General features: G+C 39.9%; 1 protein-coding gene across 1 annotated transcript in view; it reads left to right on the top strand.

Annotated features, from left to right (window-relative positions):
• Positions 1-19,491, top strand: part of ADGRG4 (adhesion G protein-coupled receptor G4) — a 91,579-nt gene that overhangs the window by 39,174 nt on the left and 32,914 nt on the right. Inside the window, 7 exon segments of the mRNA XM_019667774.1 lie at positions 384-448; positions 1,209-1,250; positions 2,506-2,556; positions 4,116-4,279; positions 5,752-5,884; positions 7,795-7,913; positions 18,286-18,520. Coding sequence (XP_019523319.1) covers positions 384-448; positions 1,209-1,250; positions 2,506-2,556; positions 4,116-4,279; positions 5,752-5,884; positions 7,795-7,913; positions 18,286-18,520 — 809 coding nt within the window.

The following is a 19,491-nucleotide window of genomic DNA, read 5'->3' as shown; positions in this document are numbered from 1 at the left end:
TGTGTGTGTGTGTGTGTGTGTGTGTGTGTGCACCCAGAGAGAGAGAGAGGAAGAGAGAGAGGCCTCTGGTGTTTCATCCTCTTCTTATAGGGACACCAGTCCTATAGGGATAGGGCTCCATCCTTATGACCTCATTTAACCTTAATTACCTCCTTAAATGCCCTAGTTCCAAATACAGTCACATTAGAGGGTGAGGGCTTCAACATATAAATGTTGGAGGGACACAATTCCTCTCCTATCAGTAGGTAAAAACCAAGTGGAGCAGATGGTAATGTTGAACCAACTGAAATAATGAATGCAACTTAAGGATCACATCGTCTCAGGTAACTTTGCTGAGATAGAGAAGTGGGAATACTAAAATTGACATGTTTTTTCTTTTACAGTTGAATTCTATATTTCAGGAGAGTGAATTTGCCCTTGCTAATCTGGCTTTTCAAATCAAAAGCAGGTATGTGAGTGTCATGCACTGTGGGCTGAAGGGCAGTTTGAGGGCATTCTGTGTCTCTTCCTATCCAGAGGGGATTCCTTTTGCTTTTGTCTGAGATGTAGGAGATGCTGCATTTTGAAACAATTGTGTCCATTATTTTTCCTTATTACAAAAGCAATATGTGGCCATTGTAAAATCTTAGAGCTTTACAGAAATACATAACTTGGATAGCAAAAGTCTCCAGGAACCTGCCTTTCCCCACACCCTCCAAGAACTCTGGTTAACAGCTTATTTGACATATTCCTCTAGATTTGTTGCCATGCATTCAAACTAGAATGAGATTCTACTCTACACACTGTTTTACAACTCTCCTTTCTTACATTAGAATACATCATGTACATCTTTTCAGGCCAATACATTCAGGTTTAGCTTATTCATTTCAATGCCTGCATAAGATTATTTTGTATGGGTGTGCCATGGTGTATTTATCCAATTACCTAGTCATGGCATTTCAGTTATTTCCACCTTTGTACATATATTTTTATACACCCTTGCTTGTACTATTATGAGAGATTTCTGAGTCAAATGCTTATCAACATTTTGGCGTGTAAATAATGTCCAAGCTCTTTCGAAGTGTCTCCTTGGAACCCTAGTATTATTTGAATTCCAAGCTGGGAGATTCTACTGTTTTGCCTCAGAGCTATCTTTCTCCTGAATTTGTGCCCTTGTGTTTTTGGTACTGTATTTCATTTTTCTATAAATTTTGATGCTTTTGATACAGAAACACTTCTGAGGAAGAAATAACTGTGGACCGAGCTTCTGTAAGTAATTTTTGAAAACAAATGTGCTTGTAACCAACCCATCCTGTGCCTGGTTAGATGTAAGTAAATAGCTCTTCCACCCAAGTGTATATTATCAGGCAATGCGCTATTGTGATCATTGAGGGTCAAAATAAATTACTTTCTTTGGAATTTGCGCAAGAATCCATTAAGGAAACCATCCTGTGATTTTTCTGAACTATCTATGTGACAGCTTTTTGTGGGCTATGGGAGTATGAAATGACTTGGGGATTGTAAATGGTGAATGAAATTTCTTGGTTGTAGACTTCTTGCAAAAAAGAATCGTTCTTCCAAGAGTGACACAGTTGTTTGTAAAACTGCCATTCGTATAATACATTTACCCTCTATTTGTATGTATTTGAAGTCAGAGTGCATCAAAACTATCTCCCATCATCTTTGCCACAATTCTCAGTACTTATTCTAGTGTCTGAAAGCTTTACAATGGTAGACTCTGAAAGGATTAGTAAGCACACAGCTTTAAAGTATTTAAATAAGAGATAAATATTTTGATTATACAAAATACAATCAAGCCTGCAGTGCATTCCAAATTATGTGCCATCACTGAAAATACTTTCTGTAAATAGCTGAGTCAGAAATTTTTTATTTATCAGATGATAAATAACATGACATACTAAAATGCCTCTCAAATAATAGGTGTAAAAGCTTTTTGGTGATAATGTTGTCCGCAGAGTCAGCCTACCTGGGTTAGAATCCCTGTTCTTCCGCTTCCTGACTGTGAGACCTTGGGTACCTTGACTAACCTGTCTGAGCCTCAGTTTCCTCATCTGTGAAATGAGGATAACAATATTACCATTCTTCACAGGGCTGTTGGAAAGATGGAATGGGATAATTTATGTAAAGTGCTCAGCACAGGACATAGAGTATAGTAAATGCTTGGTAGAGTTTACCATTGCCATCACCTTGTTAAGCTTCAGATCCAGAAGGCTTAGATTCTGCTCCCAGTTCTGAGACTCATCAGCTGTGTGATACTGGGCAGATCATTAACTGCTCTGAGACTTAGCTTCCTCATGTAGAAAATGGGGTGACAATCCCTGGGTTGCCCACCCTACAGGGTTGGTGTGAGTACTAAATGCATTGATGTTTTTGAGGGGAACTGGAAGACGACAATGGGTTACAATAAATATAAAGTATAATTGTGATTGCTGTTGACAATACGCCCTGTATTCAATTGTGATGTTTAAAGATTTCAGGGGCTATGTCTTTTCTTTTGCATTATTCGGAACAGAGAGAAGGGCAAGAGACGGCTACAGTTTCCCATGTACAATACAGGTAGGAGCTGAGTTTATTCATAGCTGGTACATTTAGTTCTGATTTTCCTTCCACTTAGTTCTGTAAGTGCAGCCTGTTGGTCAGCGTTGTCAGGAAGAGATCAAAGTACCTAGTGGTGATTTCACAGCGGCTATAATTGAGCTCTTGTTTTCAGCTGCTCACAACACAGCCTAGCAGTCTGCCTGCTGCTACTTTGTAGTGAAGACAAAAATGGCGTCCAAAGTGGTCATAATGTGGGGGTGGGGGAATAAAATGTTTGTTGTTATCAAAATAAAAAGCCCACAAAATACTGAGCAGGGAAATTGAAAAACACAACATAGAAAGCATCCTTGATCCTGTTCAGACTGTGGTCCAGCTCCTCCCCCGAACATGGGCTATTTTCTGTCTGCTTAATGCAACTCAAGAGGGACATATAGCCAAAGAAGGCTTGTGGAAAGGTCATGGAAGTGTTCCGGGTGTTAAGAATAGAAGGTCTGTTGCAGCAAGAGGGGGAGTTTTAAAAAAGAGGAGCCCTCTTCAGACTGGAAAGATGAAAGCTAAGAAGAGGTAGGCTTTAACTGAAATGTGTAGGGTGAGCAGGTACTTCACCGAATACGGATCAATGGAGGGGGAGGCATGACTTAGATTGGACATGGAGAGAAATTCTGAGTAAACATAGGCACTTATAATGGTCCTAGGAAACATAGGAAATGTGTTCTTCAAAAAGATGCATCTACAAATGGAAACCGAGAAAAAGTATAGGTACGTTTTTGATCTGAAATGTGCTCTTTAATGCAATAATAAAGGGATTGAAAATGTTTGAGGATCGCTTCTCAGCCTTTTGGCTAAGATCAAGTGTAAAATGTTTGAGGACCTCGCTACAGAGGTTGAGGTCAGGGACAGCCTTATTCTTTCATAACATATCTTTTAGTGGAAAGGAATAGTCAGAAATAAAATACTAGATCTTTGTGACCTTGACTAAGGCTCAGTTCCCTCATCTGTAGAATGGGGATAACAAGAGCACTGCTTAATAATGTTGTTGTGAGGATAACATGAATCAGAACATGTGGAGCAAGAGCTCTATAAATGTTAGCTACTATAATTATCATTATCATCATCATTATTATTCTATTATAGACATAGGCTTTCTGTAGAACACATCTTTATAGACTAATTGAGCATATGCCCATTTGCCTTATTGCAGTAATGATGGATAAATTGGAGACTAGAAGGATAAAAGGTTTTCTCTGAAGTAATAAATCCTAAGTACTTCATATTCTCTATTAATTATCACAAACTCCTAGAGAAATAGCATGGCTAGTCAATTTCAACATAACGTAAATGTCGCTGACTGCTTTTTCGAAAATGAGTTTTGAGTTGTTTGTTTTGGATACGAGTAAATTTATCAGAAGATTTCAATATGCTGTCTTACATCATTTCTTAAGATTTGCCACTTAATAGCTGTAATCTGTTTGATGTTTATGGACTACTAATAAAGTCATTTGTACAGAATTTCATCACAACAAATTGCACACTGTTGACATAACTGCAACATCTTTCTTTTGTGTTCTATTTTTTAGATGTGCTTGTCAGGTCATCATAAAGGCCAATTCTTCTTTAGCACCCACCGAATTGATCGGCAGGATCAAAACTAAAATAATTGGGAATTCCACGCATGGAAACTTCACACAAGATCAGTTGACTTTATTAGTAAAGTCTGAACATGTTGTAGTGAGAAAACTGGGTAATTTGGAGGGGGGAGATACTTCCATGTGTATTCACTTTCCTTATTATAAAGGTCATAATGCACACACAGTAAGAGATCCTTATTTCAGAGGGGCAGAGAAATGGTCTTCATGTTCCTTTCCACATCCTCAGTGCCCACTTGACATGACAAGCTTTCTACCTTTAAGAACCGATAAAAAAAAAAAAGCAGGATGCCAGAAGGGTTACCAGAGGCTGTTGGTCAGCTCTGGATTTCAGCAGGGGGCAGTCCATCAATGGAATGGAAGGATTGTCTCTCTGGCAGAAATACCCAGAGACCTGGAGAGCTTTGTCATTACACAAAATAGCTGCCCAATAGATACTTGCTAATTTATTGATTGATGTAACCAGCCTATTCATCTTGGAAAGTGATCTGGGAACAGAGCAGAATTTCTCTCATGGGCATTTTCTTTTTAGATTAGCAAGGCTTTAATGGTAAAAGAGAAAGGCTCTCAGGCCACTCCACTCCCTTCTCGCTGCTGCCGGCTTTCCTCCCTTTCCCCAAGACTGTGGTAAAAATCTTGAGCTAATCCAGATAACCCACATAGGCATTAGAATGCACAATCCTTGGCAGCAAACTAATTAGGTGGCAGAGGACAGGCTGTGATTGCAAATGAGAGTGAGCTGGAAAGCAGAGAATTGTTGAAGCCACAGGCAGAGCTGCCATGCCAATGCTGCTAAGGAACAGTGTCCTGAAAGTGGGCGGCAGGCACCTTTCGTCCTCACTCAGAGGAGCAGACTGGGATGGCTGGGCCACTTCTTGGACCACTCTGTGAACAGCTGAGGGAAAGTGTTCCAGAATCAGGGTCACAAACCCACTGAGAAGTCAGTAAAAACTGGGAACTTATCACATAAACTTAGCCGAGGTCGCATCTCCCTTATGGTGACAGCACTTGGCAGCAATATTTTGCCCTCAGCACGGATATCAGAACAGAGATCCTCTGTCTATATTGGTGATGGCAGATACAGTGAGTTTGTTAAAACCAAATCCATCCCAGAGTCCCTTCAGAAGGTAGGAGCCATCCAGAACGCGAAGTCAGCCTTTAGTCTCCTGTCATTGTACCTCACATAATTAATGGTACGTACCTCAGAATTTGGGCAATTGGCAGGTGGAGACTTTTGGTTTTTACTCTACACCTCATTGTGTGGCTTGAATTTTTTTCAAGGTCATGTGTATCATTTTTAAAAACAAAAACAAAAATCCTGTCCTGTCAACTAGTAGTTTTAATGAAAAGGACTAAATGTGAGGTTGTACTGGGAGGCTAATTAAAAAAAAAAGATTCAATTTAATACTACTTTCAGTGAAGCCTGCTTTAAATGTCTGGTAGAAAAAGTTTCCTCTTTTATTTGTTGATGTTTGTGTGCAGGGTAAGAATGATGGGTTGTAATGGATGTTCAGGTTATTTTTAAGTGCCTTTTGCCCTTTAAAATGTGCATATGTCTTCTCTGTAGAGCCGGGAAAGTGCAAAGCTGATGAGACAGCCTCTAAATACAAAGGCACATATAAGTGGCTCTCAACCAACCCTACTGAGACGGCCCAAACTAGATGCCTAAAAAATGAGGCTGGAAATGCTACGAGAATCTGGTATGTACCGGCCAAGTTCTAATTACTAGTTCAGATACACAAAGATCTGCTTAAATGGGGGCATGTTTCTATGTCATTTGTCTGAGTACGCTTCCTTTCTCCTCCTCTATTGTCAGTCTTTCTTTCTTTCATCTTTTGGACCTACTTAAGCATACAATGCAACCTAATAACATTCCAGAAAAATTTTCAAGAAGACAAAAGAGAAAAAAGTCACTCATAACCCCACCACCTGAACACAGTTGTTGTCAGGTTGGCATATATTTTTTTAATCTAGCCTTTCACTGCATTCCTTTAAGTTTATGTAGTGGTAATCATGGTCTTCATATCAATAACCCTTTGACTCAGTGGTTTATCAACAAATTTTCCATGTTTTACATTAGTGTTCATAAGGACCACTTCGAAAAACGGCCTCAGAAGCTACCTTGTGGATGGGCCATAATCATTTACTAAGTTACTTTTCTATTGTTCACCTCATCATTTTCCTTCTTAAAATCATCATCCTTTCTTTTTCTTTCTGCTCTTAATGGTTTGTGCCATTAAGTTAAGTGGGCAGACCAGAGGGGCAGCAGGTTTTTGACAGAGGCTTAAAAGCTCTCTTTTGGAGGGCAACATCTTGAACTGTAGTCTACCTTTGCCTCCCTACATTTAATTAGTCAGCGAATCATGCAGCTTCTATGGTCACAATCAGAGCTCACATCTAGCCTTTCCTTTCCATCCCCACTGCTACTGCCCTGGCACAGGACCTTACTATCTCTTGCCCACTTTTAGAACAGTCTCCTTGCCTTCTAACTGTCCACTAACCCCCAGCCACACTCCATGCGGCTGCCAGGGTGGTTTTCCTAAAATATACTTGCCATCATGTCACCCTCTCACTCTGGTTCCACACTGACTCAAGAATTAAGTCCAGGGCCGGCCGAGTGGCTCAGTTGGTTAAGAGCTCGCTCAAAGGTGTGAGGTCTGAGCAACAGCGGTTCACATCCTGGCCCGAGCTGAGTTGCCACTGAGCTGCCAACAGGTGGCAGGATGGCTCAGCTAAAAAAAAAAAAAAAGAATTAAGTCCAAACCTCTAAATCCAGTAACTCAAGACCTGCATGCAGGCTCCCTTCTTTACCACGTTCCAGGCAAAAAGGGCCATTTGTGGACTCAGTGGGTGCTTCCTTGTGCCTTTCTCTGCTTCTGCTATTTGCTCTGCTTAGTGGGGATGGGGGCGCTTTCTCCATCTCTGTCCTTTGAGCGACTAGCTTTGCTCAAAAGTTGCAAGTAAGTTTTCCTTGCTTGGTGGTTTGATAGATTCAGTTTTATTTATTAGGCTTTCCATCGCATATCTTGCCAATTAAGTGTCGTTACACTTACAGTCTCAAACCACCGAGTTACAAGCTCGTTGAGGGACCAGTCTTAGAACATAGTGGGTGCTCAATAAATTCATTAGCTGACTTGAAGTGAACTGGTTTGAATTGGGTGAGGCATAGGGGAGGGTGGATGATGAAGGCCAATGAGCTACAGGGGATGCTATATTAATTGCCTTGGGTAAATTAATATGCTAAGAGAGAGACCACAGTCTAACAGGAATGGGGGTAAGAAGGGAAATTGAGGGTAAGGAGTCGTGTCCAGATGGGCAAAATCTCTGCCTTGACTCTTGGTCTGCTGGACATTGTCATGCCCATTCTCAGACTCTCTTGCCTGTTTATGCCTCCTGTATGGGGGCCCTAGGTTCACTTCCTCCCCAAGGACAAAGTTTTCTTCACTTTCTGAACACTGGACTCCTTTGCGATTTTAGCCAGGAGACTGGGAGTGGGCGAAGGGGAGGTGTGCCAAAGATAAACCTTGATCCTTTGTCATTTGCTTTAAGACTATTCTGGTCCCATCCTCCAATGAGAAAGCTTGTTGTTCCTCTCTCCTCTCTTTTTCAGCTCAATCAGTATCGACACAGGCAAATCTCAGTGGGAAAAACCAAAGTTTAAACAATGCAAATTGCTTCGAAGTCTTCCTGATAAGATTGTGGATCTTGCTAATATTACTATCAGTGATGGTAAGTGTTCTGTATACATTGGACACATAAAGGAACCTCAGTTAGTCTACTCCCCCTGAGACCAGAGAGAGTATAGGCAAACCCTCACTTGGGAAAATCTACCCTACAGAAATCCAGTTTCAGGAAATGTTGATGGAGGTAGGAATGGGGCATGATAAGTTAAGACTATCAGTGTTTTCTGTTTTATAATTTTTGGCCAATAATTATTTTTCATTTCATTTTAATTTTTAAAAGTTTTTTCTAAAGATTTTTATTGGGGAATTGGGGGATGAGAGCAGCGCTGGGGAATTGGGGGAAGGGGAACACACAAGTTGCTCTCCTTTTGTTCTTTAGTCTAGTTGGGGAGGATGTTGCTTCACTGGCCCAAGTTGGCACCATCATTGCGCTCTTCCCGGACGAGGCAGATCAGTCACTGGTTTCTGGATGGCCGCTCACTGCGCCTGCTGGCCGCTCACGCTGGCTGCTGGCTACACACGGTAGCCCATGCCAACCCACTGCAGCAGGGGCTGCAGCCTACGCCGTCACCGGCTACTCTGACTCAGGGCAGCCCAGCTCCAGGTTGAGCTGTTGTTCAGCATCTTAGCTGTAGAGGGCAAACGTCACTGGACCTCAATGTGGGTCCGTCAATGTGGGATCCGAACCACAGCCCTGCTGCTCAGAGCTGGTGCTCCCAAGCAAGCTCTTCACCAGCTGAGCCACTCGGCCGGCCCTCATTCCTTTGTCACTACATTGTATTATATTGCTTGGATATGCCACAGTTTATTTCTTTAACCTGTTTCCTATGGATGGATATTTAAGTTGTTAATAACATTTTGTTTTTTAAAAGCTGCTCTAATGGATATCATTCATATGTCATATTGCACAAATTGGGTATTCTTGAAGTATAAATTCCTAAAAGTTGAATTGCTGGCTCAATTTTGCTTTTTAAAAAAAATTGTATTAAATTTATTGGGGTGACATTGGTTAGTAAAATTATATAGGTTTACAGTGTACAATTCTATAATACGTCATCTATATGTTGCATTGTGCCCTCACCACTCAGAGTCAATCATACTTTTGATGGTGTCAAAATGCTCTCTGTAATAGTTGCACCAATTTCTACACCCACTTGCAAGGTATGAAAGTGCCTGTTTCAGAGCACGTTCATCAGCACAGCATGTTATCAGACGTTTGGATCTTTGGTGATTTGATAAGCAGAAATTGATATCTCAGTGCAGTATAAAATTTTTATGGAGATATTCATATATCATAAATTCACCCATTTAATGTGTAAAATTCCATGTTTTTTAGTATATTCTCTAGATTGTGTGATCATCGCCACTAATTCCAGAACATTTTAATCACACCAAATAGAAACCCTGTATACGTTAGCAGTTACTCTTCATTCCCCTCTTTTTCCAGCCTCTGGAAATCTCTAATCTGCTTTCTTTCTTCTTTTCATTGTATGTTGTTGTAACAACACTTAACATGTGGTCTACCCTTTTGATAAATTTTCAAGTGTCTAATACATGACTATTGACTACAATAGGTACAATATTGTACAACAGGTCTCTAGAACTTATTCATCTTACTTAATGGAGACTTTATGCCTATTCATTAGTAACTCCCCATTTCCCTCTCCCTCAGCCTCTGGCAATCTCCATCTACCCTGTGCTTCTGTGAGTTCAGCTATTTTTTTAGATTTCACATATAAGTGAGATCATGCAGTATATATATAGAGAGTAATGCCTTGGTTTGTGAGCATAATTCATTCTGGAAACAAACTACTCGTATTGCAAGTCATTGCTCGTTTACCACGTTAAAATGTGCTTGGTTTGCAAGCATAATTTGTTCTGGAAACAAACTACTCGTACTGCAAGACCTCGCTCGTTTACCAAGTTAAAATGTATTAGAATGTTTTCTCATCTTGCAGAACACTCGCAAACCACGTTACTCGCAATCCAAGATTTTTCTGTATGTGTATATATAGATATATATAGATAGATATAGATATAGATAGCTATATCTATATCTATACCTATATATATATATAGATATAGATATAATATTTTCTTTATCCATTTATCTCTTGATGGACACTTACATTATTTTTGTATCTTCATTATTGTGAATAATGCTGCAATTAACATGGGAGTACAGATATCTCTTTAAGATAGCGATTTCATTTCTTGTGGATATATACCCAGAAGTGGGATCACTGGATCATATGGTAGCTCTGTTTTTAACTTTTGAGAAATCTCTATACTGTTTTCCACAATGACTGTACCAATAGTGTGCAAGGGTTCTCTTTTCCCCACACCTTTGTCAACAGTTATCTCTTGATTTCTGATAATAGCCATCCTGACAGGTGTGAGGTGATATCTCATTGTGGTTTCGATTTTCATTTCCCTGAGGATTGATTACTGATGTGGAGCACCTTTTTATGTGTCTGTTGGCCTTGCATATGTCTTCTGAGAAATGTATGTTCGAGGTTTCTCATTTTTAATTTTTAAGTAATTTTTTATTTTTCAATTACAGTTCACATACAATGTATTAGTTTCAGGTGTAGAATACAGTGATTAGACATTTATATAACTTACGATGTGATCACCCTGATAAATCTAGCACCCATCTGACACCATATATAATTACTACAATACTATTGACTATATTCTCTATGCTATACTTTACATCCACATAACTATTTTCTAACTAGTAATTTGTACTTTTTTTTAAAATTAAAGTTTATTGGGGTGACAATTGTTAGTAAAGTTACATAGGTTTCAGATGTACAATTCTGTAATAAATCATCTGCAATTTGTAATTCTTTTTTTTTTTAGCTGAGAAATCCTGCCACCTGTTGGCAGCTCAGCGGCAGCTCAGCTCGGGCCGGGCATCGAACCACTGTTGCTCAGAGCTCGCACTCTTGAGTGAGCTCTTAACCAACTGAGCCACTGGGCCGGCCCTGCAATTTGTACTTCTTTTTTTTTTTTAAGATTTTTATTGGGGAATTGGGGGGATGGGAACAGTGCTGGGGAATCAGGGGAAGGGGAACAGACAAGTTGCTGTCCTTTTGTTCTTCAGTCTAGTTGTGGAGGATGTTGCTTCACTGGCCCAAGTTGGCACCATCATTGTGCTCTTCCAGGGCGAGGCACATCAGTCGCCGGCTTCTGGACGGCCGCTCACGGTGGCTGCTGGCCACTCACGCTGGCTGCTGGCTACACACGGTAGCCCATGGCAGCCCACTGCAGCAGGGGCTGCAGCCTACGCCATCGCCGGCGACTCACGGCAGCCCAGCTCCAGGTTGAGCTGCTGTTCAGCATCTTAGCTGTAGAGGGCAGTGTTACTGGCCCTCATATGTGGGATCCGAACTGGGGCCCTGTGGCATCCCAAGCCAGCTCTTAACCATCGTGCCACTTGGCCGGCCCCAATTTGTACTTCTTAATCCCTTCCCCTTTTGCACCCATTCTCCCAAGCCCCCTCCCACCTGGCAAACATCAAAATCTTCTTTGTATCTTTGAGATTATTCATTTATTTTGCTTTCCAGATTCCATATATAAGTGAAATTACATGGTATCCTGTGTCTGACTTATTTCACCTGGCATAATACCTGCTAGGTCCATCCATGCGTTGCAGGTGGCAAGATTTCATTCTTTTTTATGGCTGAGTAGTATTCCATTGTATATATGTACCACCTCTTCTTTATCCATTCATGTCTTGATGGACTCTCAGGTTGCTTCCACATTCTGGCTATTGTAAATAATGGTGCAATAAATCTACGGCTGCATATGTCTTTTCAAATTAGTATTTTGGGTTTCTTTACATACATATCCAGAAGTGGTATTACTGAGTCCTTCTTTATCTCTTGTTATTGCCTTAGTTTTAAAGTTTATTTTGTCTGGTATAAGTATTGCTACTCCAGATTTATTTTTTGTTTCTGTTTTCATGAAATATATTTTTCCATCCCTGTACTATCAGTCTCTGTGTGTCTTTAGATCTGAAGTGAGTCTCTTGTAGGCAGCATATGTAAGGGTCTTGTTTTCCTATCCATTCAGCCACCTGATGTTTTTTGATTGGGGTGTTTAATCCATTTACATTTAAATTAATTGTTGCTATACTTGTTCAGTTTTCCCAGCACCATTTATTGAATAAACTGTCTTTGCTGCAATATGTATTCTTGCTTCCTTTGTCATAGATTAAATGACCATATAGGCATGGGTTTATTTCTGTTCCATTCATCCATATGTCTGTCTTTATATGAGTACCACACAGTTTTGATTACTGTAACTTTGTAACATATTTTGATATCAAGGATTGTGATTATTTTGTTTTATTTTCTCAAGATTGATTTGGCTATTTGGGTTTTTGTGTGTGTGTATGTGATTCCATATGAATTTTAGAATTGCTTTTTCTATTTCTGTTATATATCATCTATATCTATACCTATACCTATACCTATACCTATATCTATCATCTATCTATCTATCTATCTATCTATCTATCTATCTATCTATCTATCTATCATCTATCTATCATGTATCTATCATCTATCTATCTATCTATCTATCTATCTATCTATCTATCTATCTATCATCTATCACATTGGCTAGGCTAGTTCAGTGAAATATAGTTCCCCTGCAGTGTACATCCTTTGATGCTGCTCCTTAAAAGATGCAGCCTTCAGCATGTACACATTCTCTCTGGCCACCAGGGATGACTGTTTCTAGCTGGGTTCTCTCTGACTGTCTCTGTCTCTGTTCTCCTTGCTAAGTTTCTGGCTGCTCTGCGTCTATTGGCATCACATGTAGCTGTTAGCCTCCTAATTGCTAGTTGATTGCTCTGCTGTTTTTGACAAAACCTTGGGGGCATAAGTTGCTCCATGGTCTTATCCAATTGAAGTCTGCCCCCCTTGGCAGGGGCAGAGTGTTGCCAGTGTTTGAGGCTTTCTCCTATGCTCATCTGGGCAAAATATCTCTCTTATGGGACAAGAGCTTGGGGTGGTGTTGGTAGTGGTGGATGTGTCCTTTATCAGACGTGTCACCGGGCTCTTCCCTATGGAGCAGGAACTGTGTGTGTATTTGGGAGTAAGAGAGACTCACGGCTGACACTCAGCTGCTGCCACTGCCCAGTATGGATCTTCAACAATCCAGTGTTGGAAAGATGGGCACTGCCAATGTTCACCGGCTGTCAAATCCACCCCGGGGACAAGAAGTTGATGGTGACTGCGACTTGACTGTCTAGCCCAGGGGTCGGCAAACTTTTCAGATGGAAGAGCAAATCCTGTCCCTCACAACAATTTAAAAATTATTTGAGAGCCATAAAACAAATGAAATCACCATTATGTGAATAATATCCTTTAAAAATTTTATAAATGAAACTATGATAGTTTTATTTTCATTTTCAATTTTACTTCAGAGTCACATGTACGTACCCAAAGAGCCGCATGTGACTGGCAAGCCACAGTTTGCTGACCCCTGGTCTAGCCCAATGGAACAGTTCTCCCACAAGGCAGAGCTGTGGGGGATGGGGGCAGTTCCTGGCTCGAATGTCATGGCCTCCCACTATCCTTACCAAGTTTCTATAGATTTTGTTGAATCAATGTGTCGCAATTTGTTGCAAGATCTCTCATCGCTCTCCAGAAAGTTTGAATGATTGTCTTTGCTAATTTTGACTGGTGTAATAGATGTCTCTCTTGGTGATCTTTTCTCCAAGACCCTCCTTACAGCACCATTATGAAAGTCCTGCCCTTCCTTCTTGGTGTTTTTTAAGTATGCATAAAGGTTTTCCTCGTAGAATTTCAGTTAATACACACCTTCTCAGGCAGAGCTCTATGGCACAAAGTGGGTCCGCCCCACAATGAATAGTTGGAAGCTGAGGCACAGGCATTTTCAGGCACTGCAGAAGAGCCAGGGTGTTGCTTTGAGGCAGTGAACTTCTCAGACTTGTCTTCCTTGCAGAAGATGTAAATTTGAGATCCTTGCCAAGGCCTATCTAGAAGAATTAGAAAAGCAAGCATAACTCTGATGGTTTCTAGATCTGAAACCATAAGCCAGGGCAACTTGGTTGCAGCTTGAAGTGAGTGGGCAGCGAAAGAGAGAGAGAGAGAGAGAGAGAGAGAGAGAGAGAGAGAGAGAGAGAGAGAGAGAGAGACCTGTGTTTTACTTCACGCTGGCATCCCTCCTTCTGAGTGACACATTTTTCTTAGACATGCTAATGAAATTTTCTCTATGGAAGAAAAAGTTAACAAACAACCATAATAACAACAAGATAATTGCATTAGGTTGAGATTTTTAGAAAATTAATGGTCAGAAGTCACTTAAAAAAAAGTTTGCAGAAGAAGAGAATAGTTGGATGATGGCTGTAAAGAATAACTGAAAAATAAGCTATTAAGTTTATTAGCTTTGGAGGAATCCTTCTTTTCTCCTTGTAAGTTAGAAGCTTAATGAAAAATGGGTAAAATGTAAAGGAAAGAAAATACATTCATGTTGAAACAATTTTTCTTTTGCTTTCAATCTTGCTGACAAACATTAGATACCTTGGTTGGAGAAAACTCTTCAATTTCCCATTTAAGTGTTCTGAATATCACAGAGTTAGAAAAGGTACCCGTGTTTCAAAGGTCTGTGGGTTCTTTGCTGTGCTCAATTTTTTTTTACCTCCGTGATATTGAAGATGCATTGCACTTTAATGAAGTTGGCTGGGGGCTTTCACAAAACTGTCTCCCATCTGTGTCCATTCCACTGTTGGGGCAGGACAGTGTGTGATTGAGACAGAACAATGTAATTCCCAGATGTCAGGGAGAGCTGCAAAGCACTGTTGTTCCAAACCCCAACATCATGGAGAAAAAGAGACCAAAGAACAGACGCTGGAGTAGAAAGTGATATTGAAGAACACTAGCTTTGAAATCAAACAGACCTGGATTAAAATCTCGGTTAGAACCTCTGTGTCTTTATTTATGAATCTGTAGAAGGGGATAATTTTAATACACACCACATAGGGTTATTGTGATCGTTAAGTGAGAAAATTATGTATAATGCCTTGCCATGGTATCTGGTCTCCCAAATGTCCACCATTGCTTCATTCTCTCCTTGTCAACTGGGAGTTAAATCAGGGCTGGTTTGTGTCTGCTTAGTCCAGTAGAATTTGGCAGTAGTGACACTGTGCCAACTATGGCACTAACTTCCAAGAGGACTGGAAGTTTCTGTTTCCTTGCTCTTGGTATGCTCTCATTTGGGATTCTTTTTCTCAGAACGCAGACGCCATGCCATAAGAAGCCCAAACAGTGGTATGCTGGAAAATGCTTAACAACCAGCTCTACCAAAAAAAAAAGTACTGATTCATATCATTTGCTGATTTCCTTGGTGTAATACTTCCCCCACGGCTGAATACCAACTACAACATGTAGTCACAGAACATGAAATTGGTAAGAGATGCACAGATACAGTAGATATAAAAAAATCATAAGAACATAGATTATTAAAATGTAGCAAAATAATTTAAAGTGGTAAGTTTTGAGTATCACCATCATTTTTAATATATTTTATTTAATTACAAATTTATATAATTTTGTTTTTAATAATGGCTGTGTTTAACAACCAGCTCACAAAATTCCTGACAATTTGACAATTGGTTCTCAGCAGTTGATATAAGCTAGCTCCAGTACACTGCAAGCCAATTCCAGCATACCACTAAGCCTAAGCCACTGGAAGAGGCCATGTGCAGGGAACAGCCTCAACTCACCCAACTGACCAGTTCACTGTAGTATCAATCAACTGACAGCCAAGTGATGGAGCCATTTTCGACTTCCAGTCCAGTCCAGCCTTAAGGTGACTCCAGCCCCAGCTGCCATCTGATTGCAACTGCTTGAGAGTCAATGCAGAGAACTGTGAGGGATAATAATACATTGTTGTTTTAAACTGTTAAATTTTGGGGTGGTTTGTTATGCAGCAGTGGAGAACTGGAATACTGGTTCATAAAAATTGTTCAATAAATAACAGATATTATGGTTTTGATTGCTGCAATTACTATCAGATTAATTATAATCATTTTAAGCAATGGGGATCTATTTAGTCTACAACAATTAAGGGAAGATTCCTTTTATTGTTTTTGCTTGGGGACTTAAATTTTTACACAATCAGTGTAACTTGTCCTGAATTTTACTTAAAAAACATATAACTCTAGATGAAAAGTCTAGAATTACTTTTTACAAAATAGTTTCCTAGGGGCCTGTTGTTCACTTTCATTCTGCCACAGCAGGGACTGAATGAAGTGAAGTCACACCACTGCAGCCCAAAGAATAATGACCCCAGATAGGCAGCTCTGGCTACCCCATTTACAAGAAAGCCTGAACAATTTAATAACAGCGGTGAAAAGATCTGTGAATGAGCATGCTATACTTTTCTTCCATCCCTAGCCTTATATTTTTCTCAGTTTCTTTAACTGATAGGAAGATAGATGTGACAGGGACAAAATATTAATTTGGAAGTAATTATTACACTCTCGTTCAATCTCCCTGCTGCCCTCCATTTCCTCAGAGAGAACTCTCTGTCAACTCGGTTCCTATGTAAGCCATTGTTGGGCAGAGTGGGGTAACGGTTAAGGGTGGGGTGGTTCAGAGGGTCTCAGTTAAGATTGCTTAATTTACATTGACAATGACCAAGAGTTGGGGAGAGAGATAGATAGAGAGAAAGAGAGAGAGAGAGAGAGAGAGAGAGAGAGAGAGAGAGAGAGAGAGAGAGAATGAGAATGACTATAAAGCAAAAAAATGAGATGAAAGAGGAGAAAGACAAAAGTAGCCTGTATAGGCTGTGTTGGGGGAAAATTTGGTGGGAGGCTTGGGGTGGTAGGAGAGAGAGATTTGGGAAGATGCTGCCAACTGTGAAGTAGATTAAAATAGAGGGAGAGATTGTAATGTAATCTGGGTTAAGTATGTTATGAGTGTAATATCTCTCTGGAATTTATCTCAACAGATTGTATTTTTCAATTATTTTCCATTGCATTTTGATTACTGGACTCGAATGTGAGTACTTTAAGCTAAGAGAGTACCACAAGGGAGCTGAGCTTTATGTGTTGTATTGAACTAAAATCTAATTTGTGTTGTATTTGTTTAACAAGCTCTTAACTTTAAAAGTGGGCAATGATTCAAACAAAAAATAACCTATTTTTAAAAAGCATTTATGAAGCGGCCGTCCAGAAGCCAGCGACTGATCTGCCTCGCCAGAGAAGAGCGCAATGATGGTGCCAACTTGGGCCAGCGAAGCAACATCCTCCACAACTAGATTGAAGAACAAAAAACGACAGCAACTTGTCTGTTCCCTTTCCCCCAATTCCCCAGCACTGTTCCCATCCCCCCAATTCCCCAATAAAAATCTTAAAAAAAATGTTAAAAAGCATTTATGAGACAATTAAGGACATGTGAGCACTGACTGGATATTTGATGATTTTGAGTATTATTGCTAAATTTTTATTTATTTATTTTTAGCTGAGCCATCCTGCCACCTGTTGGCAGCTCAGCGGCAACTCAGCTCGGGCCGGGGAATCAAACCGCTGTTGCTCAGAACTCAAACTCTTGCATGAGCTCTTAACCAACTGAGCCACTCGGCTGGCCCACTATTGCTAAATTTTTAAAGATATGATATTGGTATTGTGATTATGACAAAGGTCCTTTGTTTTAGACGTGCACATTGAAGTATTTATGGATGAAATGATATGATATGTGGGATTTGCTTTAAAATAATCTGGGATTGGGGGGAGTGTAGATAAAATCAGATTAGCTCTTCATTGACACTTGTTGAAGTTGGGTGATTCATGAGGTATGTGGGGATTCATTAGACTATTCTTTGTGCTTTTGTGCATGTTTGAAAATTTCCATAATAAAAAGTGAAGAAAAGGTGGGCGAGTTAATATCTATTGTTCTTACTCTCTAGAAAAATCTAATGAAGTTGCTTTTTTTTGGTTTTATGTTCCATATTTGCTTTTTTTTCTGTGGGCTGCTGATTCTTGACAGAAAAGCATAATCACCACCCTTGATTATGAAAACAGAGACTGAGTGTTTGCTGATATTTGAGTACAGATGGGATCTACTTAACTCAATCCAATAATTGAAAGTCTTAACTTAATTAGAATATAATTGCAAGATAATTCTTCAGTGACACAAAGGTTTCCCTGGTGTATTTTTTTTAAAAGGGATTTTAATGAATAAAAGCTTGACTTATGTGCTACTTTCTGAGACTCCATCTATTGTAGAATTTGAGGTCGAGCATTTTCCCTCCATAAACTTTGTTGCCTCGCTATGTGTTGCCATTTCACTACCTTCACTTTTTAAAGGAAAGGAAGCCGACCAGCACAACCCCAAACTAACTAATGCAGGTTTTACGTTTCGATTTTGTTTCTCCAGAGAATGCAGATGATGTTGCAGAGCACATTTTAAATTTGATAAATGAATCCCCCTCTCTGGATGGAGAAGAAACAAAGATTATTGTTTCTAAATTATCTGATATTTCACAATGTGATGAGATAAGTATGAACCTAACCCAGATTATATTACAAATAATAGATGCTGCTTTGGGAAAGCAAACCAATTCAGCGTCTGATCTGCATGAAGTAAGCAATGAGTAAGTGCCAATACTTTGGTAAAATAGGTTATTTCATGAAATTTAAAATATTTGTTATTAATTTGTTTTGCATATAGTAATCACCAATTTTAAAGGTCAGGTAGCCATGTATTGAAAAGTCAGTTAGTACCACTCAGTGGGGTCATCCTACTCAAATCCCAGTTGTGAAAGAGTGCATTCAAATTCTAACTGAATCTTAATGATAATGAATTTTCAAAGAAATAATTACCCCAAACCAAACCTCTGATCTATTTTGCCAGCCCTGGTGCTTGTCTAATGTTCCCCATTTCTATAAAATGCATCCACGCAATGCTCAAGCAAAAAAACTTGAGAACAAACCTAGTTACCTCCCTCTGCCCCACAACCAATCAATAACCAGGTCTTGCATGAGGCACTGTACATAGGTTTTTAATGCCTTAAATATTCCTGGGATGCATCTACTTCTCTCCATCTCCACCACAACCACCACCCTAGTCCTCGCCCCATTTCTCCCAGCTGACTTTCTACAGTAACCTACTAATTGGTCTCCCTGCTCTGCTTTGCCTCTCTATGGTCGATTTTCTACACAGCAGCCAGAATGAACTTTTAATGCATATATCAGATCATGTCATTCTCTTGCTTTTAAAACCACTCAGTGATGTCTATTACATTGCTTTGTGCACCTAAAACTAATAAAAAAGAAAAGAAAACAAAACTACTCAGTGACTTTCTGTTACATGTAGAATAAAATCCAAAGTTCTTGACCTAGAAGGCCCTGCAGGACCTGGCTTTACATACAATTTAATTTAATATTTAAGACAATCTTTTTTTAAAACTTTTTTTATTGGGGAATTGGGAATTGGGAACAGTGCTGGGGAATTGGGGGAAGGGGAACAGACAAGTTGCTGTCCTTTTGGTCTTCAGTCTAGTTGTGGAGGACATTGCTTCACTGGCCCAAGTTGGCACCATCATTGTGCTCTTCCCGGGTGAGGCAGATCAGTCGCCGGCTT

Source organism: Hipposideros armiger, unplaced genomic scaffold (assembly GCF_001890085.2).
Source record: "Hipposideros armiger isolate ML-2016 unplaced genomic scaffold, ASM189008v1 scaffold_505, whole genome shotgun sequence".
Lineage (NCBI taxonomy): Eukaryota > Metazoa > Chordata > Mammalia > Chiroptera > Hipposideridae > Hipposideros > Hipposideros armiger.
The sequence above is the reverse complement of the archived record's forward strand: the minus strand, read 5'-3'. Positions and strand labels throughout refer to the sequence as shown.